This window comes from Hypanus sabinus, chromosome 9 (genome assembly GCF_030144855.1).
Source record: "Hypanus sabinus isolate sHypSab1 chromosome 9, sHypSab1.hap1, whole genome shotgun sequence".
Taxonomy (NCBI): Eukaryota; Metazoa; Chordata; class Chondrichthyes; order Myliobatiformes; family Dasyatidae; genus Hypanus; species Hypanus sabinus.
The window spans coordinates 64435632-64449036 of NC_082714.1; the positions used below are offsets into that span (position 1 = coordinate 64435632).

The 13405-nt window shown below is 43.0% G+C and overlaps 1 protein-coding gene across 1 annotated transcript in view; it reads right to left on the bottom strand.

Annotated features, from left to right (window-relative positions):
* Positions 1-13405, bottom strand: part of gaa2 (alpha glucosidase 2) — a 69197-nt gene that overhangs the window by 52867 nt on the left and 2925 nt on the right. Inside the window, exons 2-4 of the mRNA XM_059979786.1 lie at positions 6142-6731; positions 2417-2562; positions 435-600 (exon numbers count right to left, since the gene is read on the bottom strand). Coding sequence (XP_059835769.1) covers positions 435-600; positions 2417-2562; positions 6142-6636 — 807 coding nt within the window. The 5' untranslated portion in view covers positions 6637-6731. The remainder of the gene's footprint in view (positions 1-434; positions 601-2416; positions 2563-6141; positions 6732-13405) is intronic.

Below are 13405 nucleotides of genomic sequence, written 5' to 3' on the forward strand. Positions count from 1 at the left end.
GTTGGGAACAGAGCCACTGAATACTGACAGGTACAATGCCCAGTTTCCCACATGTATGACCTCTGTAGAACTGAAAATAGGGAAAACCCACAATACACACAATATTAAACGGGGAAAGGTGAGGGGGCAGGGATGTTCCAGGCAACCTGGGTGTAAAACACCTTGCTGCACATCTCCCTCCCCTCCTTTCTACAAGGAAGAGTAAGTCATATTCACTAAATCTGGGCTCTGCTCCCCACAGTCACCACAAAACAGGCAAACTGCTTGTAGCCAGCAAAATGAGAACAGGCCTCAAGGGTTGTGCAGGTCCAGCCCAGACCTATTCATTGGGGCAGAGGAAATCAAGAATGAAATCACAGGGAAGCAGATCACCGTAGGCCACTCGGACAGGTTCAGCATAAGGTTGTCACTGGAATGAGACTTGTCATACCCACCTGAGGAGGGATATCACGAGCCCAGAACGTGAGTGTGTTCCACTGGACACTATGCAGGAAACCAGCCCGGTGTTCTCCAAGACCGTACAGGTACTCTGAGGGCAATGAAGTCGACAACTGCAGGAACTGATCAGCAAAGAAGAGGGGGGCGACTGTCGTGTTCAATCTGATTATAAACAAACAGAAATTAGCCAAGCTCAAAACCCATCTCCACCAGTAACAACTACAGTTTGGAGTTCAATTCCAGTGTCATTTGCAAGGAGTTTGCACGTTCTCCCCGTGTAATGCATGGGTTGCCTCTCACAGTCTAAAGATGTACTGGTTAGTAGGGTCACACAGAAATACCTTGATCACCTAGAACTGGCCTATAATTCATTATTTAAATTTATATTTCAGAATCATTATGTGCTTGTCATAATTTGCCCTCCCACCTATTTTCATACTTAGGGGCAAATTTGAAAACATTATATTTTTTCCTTCCTCCAGGTCACTGATATAAAAAGTTAAGAAACTGAGATCCAAAGTTCCTCCATTAGTTCTATTCCTCAAGCCTGAAACGAACCCATTTTTCCAATGTATGTGACATTTAGTTTTCAATCCATGCTAACACACTTCTTCGGCTCCTCATTTACATATCTGCATCTAGTGTGGCAGCTTGTCAAATGCCTTTTGGAAGACTAAGTATATTATAACTTTAGGTTCCCTTGTGTAAGAAATTCAGGCAAACTTGTTCCAAACTGTTTGTAAAGCATTATAAAGCCACATTGACTAGGTTTGAATGCATTCAGTTTTCTTCACACTTTACTGAAAAATTACAATGAAGTATCATGACTCTTGAATTCTATCGCTATCCCATAGAGCATCTTTAACTACGGATCTCTTACTAATACTTCCACATAACTCATGAACAATTCTAAAATAGTCTGTTTCTGGGCAAGTTCCATTAAAATACTATTCCAAGAAGACATTCCTGACACACTCCACAAATTTTACTTCTATAAAACCTTTGCTATTTAGGTTCTGTCAATCTATATGCAGATTAATTGTCCCGTGACAATTGTAGCTCCCTTTAAGCATACCCTGGCTATTTCCCCATTTACGCACCACCCTATTAAGATGCCACATTTTGGGGGCCTATAGACTACTCACATCCATGTCTTCTCTCCCCTCCAATCATGATTTAGTTCAAGTCAATTCTACGTTGATATCCACTGCCTCTTTATCAAGACCTCTCTGAAACTTCCCTTGACTAACATTACCCCAACTCCATTCCCTTTTAGCTTGTTGTTTTGTAACAGCATATATACTGAAACATTGAGCACCCAGTCCTGGTTATCCTGAAACCACATGTCTGTAATATCTATCAGATCATACTGCTGTTAACTCATCTATCTTACTGCAAATGTCATGTGCATTCAAATAAAGGCCATTAGGCCTTAATGTTTTTAGTTTTCAATAACTCTGGATTTGCCACTTCCATTTACATTTTCTGCTCCTTCCTGTCACATTTTGCTTGCTCCCCTCACTATCTATTGCCACCACTCTCTTATTTTGTTTTGATTGATAACATAGCCTTTCCACAACTATGTACCACCCTAGTTATACAATTTGCCAGGACAGTGGTATCAGCATGATTCAGCCGAAGCACATCTCAACAGAGCTTCTCTCCTTTACTGGTGTCACTGTTCCAGGAATGGGAGTTCCACTTCTATCTCACTGTATTTTAAGCCACATATTTACCTTGATAACTCTGTTCATCCTTTTCTAATTTGCACATGGATCAAGTAATAAACCAGCGATTATCATCCTTGTGTTTTTGCTTTTATGTTGCCCTGAGCTCCTTATAATCCTCAGAGGATCCTTCTTCCTAGTCCCAACTATGTCTTTAACAGAGAAAGACGTCTTCTAAATCTTTCCCATCTTTATCCTCTTGCCCCACATCGTGAAGATTTATAAGGACATGAACATTTGGAAAAACTTACAGCACCGTCTTCGTAGATATCCTTCTCACAACAATCCCAAATGGATCCTCGGAGTATTCTACAGTGTACAGTGGATGCATGGCTTTCTTTGTTGCCCTGGGAACCTCGATCGGGACCTCATACCGTGGATTTGAGGAGTCATTTATCTGAATCAGTCAAAGGGAGAAAAGAGGGTCAATATTCAGCAAAAGGCTGTGTTCCTCCCTGGGATGTGTACAATTGGCTGGTGCTCTCTGTGAGATTCTGGTGAGGAATATTCACACAACTCATGAAGACGTTATCACCCAGCACAAATTTCCTCTGCCTCTCAACGTCCAACCCCATGTCCCCGTTGTGAGAGGTGGAAGCAGGCAAGGCAGGCCGACAGGGCTCTGGTGAAGCTGTACAGGCCAATCCCCTGTACAGTGGATACAATGGATTGCAGAAACACTGATGAACTCCAACCATACCATCAACTTTGGACAATGGAAACAGAAGGTCATAAATGACCTATGCTCCATTGAGGAAGCATTGAAGAAGACAAATTTCCTTTCAACAGAGTTCCCAAAAACAAGAAGCTCAAATCAACGAACAAGGTCAGTACCTCTTTGCTCATTGCACAGAGTTTAGCTGCCACATTCCAACAGTGACAGAGTTATTTGAGAAGGAGACAAAGATGGATGATGAGGGTAAAAGCAAAAGGATTGTTGTAGTTGATGACTTTAATTTCCCAATATTGACTGGGACTTCTTTTGTGCCAAAAGCTTAGATAGGGCGGAATTTGTTTGGTATATCCGGAAGGGTTTCTTTAAACAGTTTGTAAATAGTCCAACCAGAGATGAGGCCATATTAGATCTATTTAGTTTATTTAGAGATACTGCATGGAACAGGCCCTTCCGCCCCCAACAAGCCACACCGCCTAGCAGCCCACTTATTTAACCCTAGCCTAATCACAGGACAACATACACTGACCTGCTAACCTACAATGATCTATTAACCTACTAACCGGTACATCTTTGGATTGTGGGAGGAAACTGGAGCACCTGGAGGAAACACACACCGGCACAGAAAGAACAAACAAGCTCCTTACAGATGGCATTAGAATTGAACTCTGAACTCAGACACTCTGAGCTGTAATAGTGCTGCACTAACCGTTACACTGCCATGGCGCCCACAGTAGTTTTGGGAAATGAGCCTGGACAGGTAGTTAGTGGGAGCACATTTTGAGAACAGGAATCACAACTGTATAAACTTTCAGGTACTTATGGATAAAGATAAGACTGGACCTCAGGGTAGGTGCTACATTGGGAGAAGGCTAATTACAACAGTATTAGACAGGGACAGCAAGAGTAGCTTGGGAGCAACTGTTATTGGGTAAGTTCACATCCAACATGTGAGAGTTGTCTGAAGTCCAGCTGGACAGAAATCAGGATCCAACAGTTCCTGTGAAGAAAGAAGACAAGGTTGGTAAGGTTCAGGGGCCTTAGATGATGACAAATGTTGCAGAATTAATTAAGGAGGAAAAAGAAGCATACATAGGGTTTAAGAAGCTGATACAGGAACCAATAAAAAAAAAACAGGGATTCAGAAAAGCTGAAAGGAGCCACGCTATGTCCTGGCCAAGCAGCATCATGGACTAATAACAAGGTATTGTATGAGGACAGTAGTGAAATAGTAGGACCAGTCAAGAAATTTACATCTGGATCAGGCAAGTGGGATGCGATACTGAAGAGCAGTGGAGAATGTGCACATGGACTTTAGCAAAGCATTTGACAAGGTCTCTCATGGTAAAATAATTTAAGATTAAGGTATATGATAATTTGGTAGTTACTTAAAACTGGCTTGGCCACAGAATATAGAGGGCAACAGTAGAAGGGTGTTATTCTGAACCGAGATTTGCAACTGGGATTTTCCTCAGGACAAAAGTGTAGGTGAGCTGATTACTAAGTTTGCAGATAACATAAAAAATTGTGGAATTGTGGATAGTGAGCAAGACTGTCAATAGATACATCCATAAGAGTAAGGAAACCATGTTCCAGCAATATAAAACCTGGGTTAGGCCGCGCTCGGAGTGTTGTGTGCGGTTGTAGTCACCCCATTACAAGAAAAACAAGGAGCCATTGGAAAGAGCTTCACCAGGATGCTGCCTGGACTGAAGGATGAGCTATAAAGGACTGGCTGGACAATCAGATTGTTTTCTCTAGTACTGATCGCTGAGGGAAGACGTGATTGAAGTATATAAAATTATGAGAAGGTGCATTGGCAGCCTTTTTCCATGGTGGAAATGACAAATATTAGAGCTTTAAAGTGAGATGGGGGAAAGTTTAAAGGAGAATTACAAGGCAAGTTTGTTTTTGAGCAGGAAAAATGGCAGGTGCCAAAATGCACTGCCAGGGCAGGGATTGGAACCAAAAACAATTGCCATGTTTAACAGACACATGAATAGGTCATGTACAAGCAAATGGGATTAGTTTAATATGGTATCCAGTTTGGCACAGATATTGTCTGAAATCTGAAGTATCTAATCGGCTGTAAAGTACTTTGAGATGCCATTAGGTGTGATACGAACTAAACATATTTCTCTTATCGTTCAATTACCAACTCATAGGATCTACATTTTCAACTTTACTACAGCAGAATGCAGATTAAAGAGCTCCAGTCAATGAAGGCGGCCATGAAGCAATAGATAGTTATAGAAATCCATCTGGACTGGGACTCTCTCCGAGTCCAGTATTGTACCCCAACAAGATGAACATTCTCCTCCGATGGATGTGCCCACTGCTCAGCCGTAAGATAGTTACATCCACTTTGGCTTTTTAGAAACCTCAAATACCTCAAACACCCTTACAGAGGAGGCCATGGATAGACATATCAGAATGGGAATAGGAAGTGGAATTAAAATGTGTGGCCACTGGGAGATCCTGATTTCTCTGGCGGACCGAGCGTAGGTGTTCAGCAAAACAGTCTACCAGTCTGCATCAGGTCTCACCAAATATATAAAAGGCCACACCAAGAGCACCGGATATGTCTATCCATGGCCTCCTCTACTGTCAAGATGAATCCACACTCAGGTTGGAGGAACAACACTTTATATACCGGCTGGGTAGCCTCCAACCTGATGGCATGAACATTGACTTCTCTAACTTCCGTTAATGCCCCTCTTTCCCTTCTTACCCCATCCCTGACATATTTAGTTGTTTGTTTTATTTTCTCTCTCTCTCTGCCCATCACCCTGCCTGTTCTCCATCTCCCTCTGGTGCTCCCCCCTCCCCCTTTCTTTCCCCTGAGGCCTCCTGTCCCATGATCCTTTCCCTTCTCCAGCTCTGTATCACTTTCGCCAATCACATTTCCAGCTCTTAGCTTCATCCCACCCCCTCCGGTCTTCTCCTATCATTTTGCATTTCCCCCTCCCCCTGCTACTTTCAAATCTCTTAGTATCTCTCCTTTCAGTTAGTCCTGACAAAGGGTCTCAGCCCGAAACGTCAACAGTGCTTCTCCTTATAGATGCTGCCTGGCCTGCTGTGTTCTACCAGCATTTTGTGTGTGTTGTTTCAGCCTAGGACTGTATGTGATTCCAGTTCCCCTGAGCCTGAATTAACTCCTAACTGCTGTCCAAGTTATCTCCATGAGCCACTGGGTCACAAGGGTGATGAATGGCTAATCTAGGATGCTAGGATTAGGAGTTAAATTCTACACCTGACAGAAGCAAGGGAACAGTTTAATGGAACCTCTTGGAAAACTCTCACCTTGATGTGAAGTCTGTGGTCGGCTTCGAACATTACGTTCAGTTGGAGCTTCCAAATATCCCTGGGATAGTAAGTTTTATTCCTGCGTGTGAGCTCTGCCACCTCTCCCAGCTCTGTAGGTGTCAGGTTTCCTAGGATATAACTTGGAAAATTCCGTGGGTAGAAGCACCAAGGCTCTCCTTGACCTTGATCCACATTGACCTTGGCAAAACAACAGCCACGCTCCTCACACAATTTCCGAGAGACAACTTGGTCCCTCTCTGGGTAGCAGTCAAATCTATCAGGCTCTGGAATAGAGAGACAGGTATCCTCGCTGCCTTGCTTGTTCTGTGATGGTGAGATACGTGCCACTGAGTCTGGGTACCCTGATTCCCTGCTGGTCTGCTGCCTGATTGTCTGCCCCCTGTTCCAAAAGTTGGTTAAGCCAAGGAGGAGAATGAAAGTGAGCACTAGCACCCATGGGTGCCAGCGGCGACAGATGCTTTGCTGGTTCATCGTTGCGATTGCTGGGACTGCTGCCAAGATTCCAATAACGATTCCCCACTGTGGGATCCAGCAGGAATCCCTTCTCGCATTATCTCTCAGCAAAGCTGAAATAGATACAAAAATATAAGTTGTTTTGTTTCCTTTCCCACTCCAAGTCTTGCATCCCCTTGCTGCTGAAAAGTGAAAATTCAAAGTCACACACATCTCATGATGCTGAGCTCAGAAATCCATTTGTCACATAACAGTAGTAACCACAAGGCATGATCCACTTGAATCAGATACTAATGACTAATAGAAACGTGATGAGCCACACAAATACACATACACACCCATAGATATACATTAATACACATTCTCACACATAAATTAATAGATACACACATATAAAATATGCACAGAATCAGGCAGATGTACTTCTGTGTACAAATGTCCACACTTAGTGACTTCACAGGGCAAGTCACCAGAGCAATGAGAAACAGCAGGAACTAAGAAAAAATAGGCATTTCATAGTTCATCTTCCTCTCTCTCAATACATACTCCTACTTACACACCCTCACCCCTACCCCCCTCCACATAATGCCTTTCGTATCAAGTAATCTCCTTGTGTATTCCCCTCTGCCATCTGATTCCTAAATGGACATTGAACCCTTGAACACAACCTCACTTTTTTAATATAAATTATTTCTGCTTTTTGCATGATTCTAAATCTATTCAATATATGTATACAGTAATTGTATTTATTATTTTTTCTTCTTCTATATTATGTATAGCATGAACTGCTGCTGCTAAGTTAACAAATTTCATGATGCATGCCGGTGATAATAAACCTGATTTTGATTCTGACATTCAGTGATTCGGCCACCTCTATAATCAGAAATTGCACAGGCTCACTAACCTTGTGAAGAAATTGCACAGACTCACTAACCTTGTGAAGACATTGCACAGGCTCACTAACCTTGTGAAGAAATTGCACAGACTCACTAACCTTGTGAAGAAATTGCCTCTCATCTCAGTTTTCCATGTCTTACCCATATCCAAAGACTGTGATCCCCTGCTTCTAGATACCACTACAGGTAGAAGGCTTAAGAAACAGATGATATTTATAACTGCCTTGAGGATAAATTGCCCGCTTTAATTACCTCAGTAAATACAAAACCAAAGTGGAAACAAAGCATCCCCCAATCTAATGGGCTGTCTACGAATAGACTAACATTTTCCCAATCACCACTGCTGGACTAATCAGCAGGTAGTTACCTCATCTCTACCTCCTCTTTCACAAGCTGGAATTACTATTACTACCTTCTGATATATAAGAACCACTCCATGATCAACAGAATTTTGGAAAATGACACCAATATATCCTCTATTTTTGTGGCTACCTCTTTTAGAACACTGGAATGTAGATTATCAGTGTTGGGAATTTAATATTTAATCGGTTCTATTAATTTTTCCAGCAAAATTATTTAACTAATACTAAATTTCTTTAATTCCCTCTTCTTGTTAGACTCGTAGCTCTCTCTCTTATTGCTGGGAAGCTTTCAGTGTTCTATGAAGATAGAAATATAGTGTTTCATCAATATTTCTGTTACCTCTGTGTTTCCTTTAGTCAATTCTCTCTTTGCTGACTATAAGCAGGCACCACTGTCATCAATAATCTTCCTTTTTATTTTGATACTTGCAGATGTTTCCACAATTCACTTTTATGTTCCTTGCAAATCATAACTTAGTGCATTTCTACTAAATTTCCCAGCATCTCACCTGCACAGGTCAGTTGGAAACACAATTCTCTCCACTTAACTGGATAACTTTGAATCATCCATGACAAGGCCCACTTGAATGTCATCTATTTCACTATCCAAACCATTCATACACTCCACCACTGGTGCACAGTGGCTGCAGAATATCTACCTACAAAATGCACTACAGCTATTTCCACAAGCTATTGCGACCTGAAACAACTTCTATACTAAGGGCAAGGGTGAAAAGGGACAACACCTCCAAGCTGAACACCCCCCTGACTTGGAAATACTTAATCACTGGGTCTAAGTCTCAGAATTCCCACCCCAACAACACTTTGGGACCAGGACCAGAAGGGATGCAAAAGCAAACAGGCGAGCAATTAATTCTGGGAAGTGAGCAATACTCACATTGTCCATTGTAACCAAGTTGTGTACCCAAATTAGTACGATATATCTGCATTTGGCCCAAATTCCTCTCAACCATTCCTCCCCATGAACCTGTCTAACATGTCTTTTAAACTTTGAAACTGTCCCCACATCTATCAGCTCATTCCATATGCCCACCACCCTCTATATGAAAATCTTCCCCCTCTCATCTTAAACCTTTACCCTCTAGTTTTAGACAGCCCTATTTGGGGGGGCGGGGGGTGGAGAGAACAAAGATGGTGAACATTCACCTTATCTATGCCCCTCATGATTTTAGGAACTTCAATAAGATCACTCTTGGGAACAAAGCCTCAGCCTATCCAGTCTCTCCACTCCCAGTAAAATGAATGGAAATTAATTCTGGTTGGGTTGAGTTGTTCTCTTGGCAATCCACTTGCAAACGCTTCATCACCGCAAAAGGCAGAAGTGTTTCCTGGGTGCAATGAGACCATTACAATCCTCAGAAACATCATCAAAGGATCCAGAAAGAGCAAGGAAGAACTTAGCAGGTCAGGCAGCATCCGTGAAAAAAGAGTAGCCAACATTTCGTTCCTGATGAAGGGTCTCGGCCCGAAACGTTGGCTACTCTTTTCTCACCGATGCTGCCTGACCCGCTGAGTTCTTCCAGCGTCGTGTACGTATTCTTTGATCCACAGCACCTGCAGTTGTATTTTAGTGTACAAGGAAGACCTTGCAGTCGCATTTGTGGATTTGGCAAAGGCCTTCGATTCAGTAGGCCATAAACTGACCCAAAAATCGGTGCAGAGAGTGGGAGCACCCAAACGCTTTATGAAACTGGTTGAGCATCTATACACCAACACAACAACAGTAATGGAACTGGGCAAGGATAAAACCATTAAGATCAACATCAAGAAGGTGGTTAAACAAGGAGACCCCATGTCACCCTTTCTATTTAAAATCACAATGGACCCACGAATAAGCACATTGGAACAGAGAGCAGGTGGAGTAGAAATCATTATAGTGGAAGGAATAATCAGGTGCACAACACTAGTGATCATCAGTGACACAGCCCTCCTCAGTGGCTCTTATAATGGGATGATGGAAAACCTGAACACCCCAGAGACCTTTTGCAAGGTAACTGGGTTGGAAGTCAATGTGAGGAAAACAGAGAGTTTTCACTTTGTCAACAAGAGAGACACATACATTACCGTAGGAGGAGACATTATCAGTGCGCTGTTTGTTTGTGGTGTGTCCTCCGAACGCTTGGCCTTTATATACTTAAGATCGGAGAACAACTCAACCCAATCATCAACCATCCGAGCTACCCATTTCTACAGTTATTTGCTGCAGTGACCAATCTCCAATCTCCTTCATAATTTTTACAGGTTTGTTTCCTCATTCCAATCAGTTAGTAACCAGAATAATTGCTAATCAAATCAAGAATACACAGTCTGCTAAATGATATTTGCTCTCAGTCCAGTGATGATCAAAGCAGCCCAGGAGGCCAGAATCCAATGGTAAATTCGGGGAGCAGCATTACTGAAATGCCACATTGTCCTTGTACCTGGGGCATATGGGTTTCTGGCACAGGTTGTCTGTTTACTTTGGACGCAAACTGGCCAAGTACCTTTGAGAAAAAGGTGGTCCTATTTCAGACTGTATGGAAACTGCACTGGACAAGAGATAGGTGACTAGCAGTAACAATAGATAGAGCTAGTGTTATTTCCCAGAGTGGTTACCATTACCCAATGGAGTCAGAAAGGAATGTCCTCATTATTCCACAGTACCTCACACCTGGCTGCCCCAATTACCATCTGACTAGTCACATCTCTCTAGAACCACCATGTCAGATGACGTGCTGACACTGATAGATCTGTTAGTCTCACACTTCAGCTGATCCCAACCAATTTACTTACTGCCCGTTATGCCACTGGTGTTTAGGGCAACAATGAAGATCCTCTACTTCTCTATGTATAGAAAGATCCTTCACTGCTGTTTCCATAACAATTTTTTGAGCAGTCAGGTTTAACAACCCTGAGCTATACCCCGAACCTGCATGACCAGTAGTCCACAGTTAATCTATCCTCTATCCATTAACCTGTTTAACTTAGGCAACCCTACCAAGAGACAAAGCACAAGGCCCTGACTCAAGTCAACATAGCTCTCTGGGTCTCTGAGGCACTCAAAACTCCAAACCCTATGGCAAACATCCAACCAACCTGAGCATTAACCTTGCCTTTTGCTTAAGTTCCATATAATCCCCCATGCATAACAGTTGCCGCCAAAAAAATTCTATTTTAACTTCATTAATCCACAGGACTTGTTTCCAACATGTATCAGGCTTGTTTAGATGATCCTTTGCAAACTTCTGACTCGGAATTTTGGCCGCATTGGGCAAAGGTATGTTTGGAGATAAAATGGTGCAGAATTTCATGAAAAGTACACCTCTCCAACTGTTAACCGGGGTGGATCAATCATGCTTTGGGCTTGTGTTGCAGCCAGTGGCACAGGGAACATTTCACTGGTAGAGGGAAGAATGAATTCAATTAAATAAAAGCAAATTCTGGAAGCAATCACACCATTTGTAAAAAAGCTGAAGGTGAAAAGAGGATGGCTTGTACAACAGGATAATGATCCTACACACACCTCAAAATCCACAATGGACTACCTCAAGAGGCGCAAGCTGAAGGTTTTGCCATGGCCCTCGCAGTCCCCCGACCTAAACATCATCGAAAATCTATGGATAGACCTCAAAAGAGCAGTGCATGCAAGACGGCCCAAGAATCTCACAGAACTAGAAAGAAACCTTTTGCAAGGAAGAATGGGTGAAAATCCCCCAAACATGAATTGAAAGACTCTTAGCTAGCTACAGAAAGTGTTTACAAGCGTGATACTCGCCAAAAGGGGTGTTACTACATTCGGACCACGCCTGGTGCCCAAACTTTTGCTTCGGGCCCTTTTCCCTTTTGTTATTTTGAAACTGTAAAAGACGGAAATAAAAAAAAGTAATCTTGCTTAAAATATTAAAGAAATGTGTCATCTTTAACTTCATGCCTTTTGGAAATCAGGTCACCTTTTACTCGCTTAGCTATTCACAGTAACAGAAGTTTTGACCAGGGATGCCCAAACTTTTGCATACCACTGCATGCATACAGTACTTTCGCCTTCTTCCATGATAATCTATTTACTTCTTCCACTATTTTTTTTAGAATATTTAACAGTAGCTTTCACTTAGATGACTGAGTAACATGATCAAGAGCCGCATGTTGGCTGAAAGCATCTGAGAGAACATTCTCCAACTGGTTAGGAAGTGGAATAATTTTGAGATCAGGAACAAGAACTGAAACAGTGCCATTAAAACTCACTCACAAATGTTCAAACCATACTCATTGCAGCCCCAGCACTGTACTTTATGTCATAACCCTATATAAGCTGATCACTTGACAGAGCCTAACAATAGATAGGCTGCTCTGCTTGTTATCATGGAAAATTTCATCTCACTCATGGACTTGAAGCAGCAGGAAAGTATTACACACAGTTGGGGTTTGAATGGTACCAAAGAGACTTAGAGCTCAGGCAGGTCAATGGACTTGAGAAGCAGATCAATCATTGGGGTCCAAATGAAAGGTCTTGATCCAAAACATTAACTGCCAAGCACTGATTTTCTTCCACAGATGCCGCTTGACCATTTGCATCCCTGCAGAATCTGGAGTGTTGCTCCAGATTCCAGCATCTGAAGCCTTTTTGAGTTTCCTGTAGATCAACCATGTTCTGATTAAATACAATGTGATTCATGGGGCTGAACAGGGCAAGTACAACACTTGCCTCTTCACCTCCTCCCTCACCACCTTTCAGGGCCCCAAACAGTTCTTCCAGGTAAGGCCACACTTCACCTGCAAGTCTGTCAGGCTCACCAACTGCACCTGGTTGCTCCCGGTGTAGCATCTGCCACAACAGACAGGATTTCCAGGTGGCCACTCATTTTAATTCTATTCCCCATGCCCACTCTGACATGTCAGTCCATGGCTTCCTCCACTGCCATGATGAGGTCACTCTCATGGTTGGAGGATCAACACTTCATATTCTGTCTGGGCAGCTTCCAACCTGATGACTTCAACATCAATTTCTCTAGCTTCCAGAAGTTTCTTCCCTCACCCCCTTCTCTTTTTCCATTTCCCTTTCTGGGTCTCCTCTTACCCCTCCACTTCTCCTCATCTCCCAGTCTCCCCTCTCTGGTGTCCCTTCTCTTTCCTTTTCTCCTATGGTCCCCTCACCTATCAGAAACCTCCTTCTTCAGCTCTTTACCTCTTCCACCTGTCCTCTCCCATCTTCTCACTTCATACTCTCTCCCACACCACCTTCCTATCTTTTCCCTCACCTATCACATGCCAGCTTGTATTCCTTCCCCTTCCACATGTTGATACTGGTTACTTCCCCTTTCTTTTCAGTCCCGATGAAGGGTGAAACGTTGTCTGTTTATTCCCCTCCTGATGGGGACAGGGGGAGTGCAGGAATGGGGAAATGAGGTGGAGTGGGGAAAAGGGAAATGAGGTGGAGTGGGGTGAGGACAGCGGGAGTGGGGAAATGAGGTGGAGAGGGATGGGGCCAGGGGGAATGGGAAATGTGGAGTGGGGTGGAGACAGGGGGAGTGG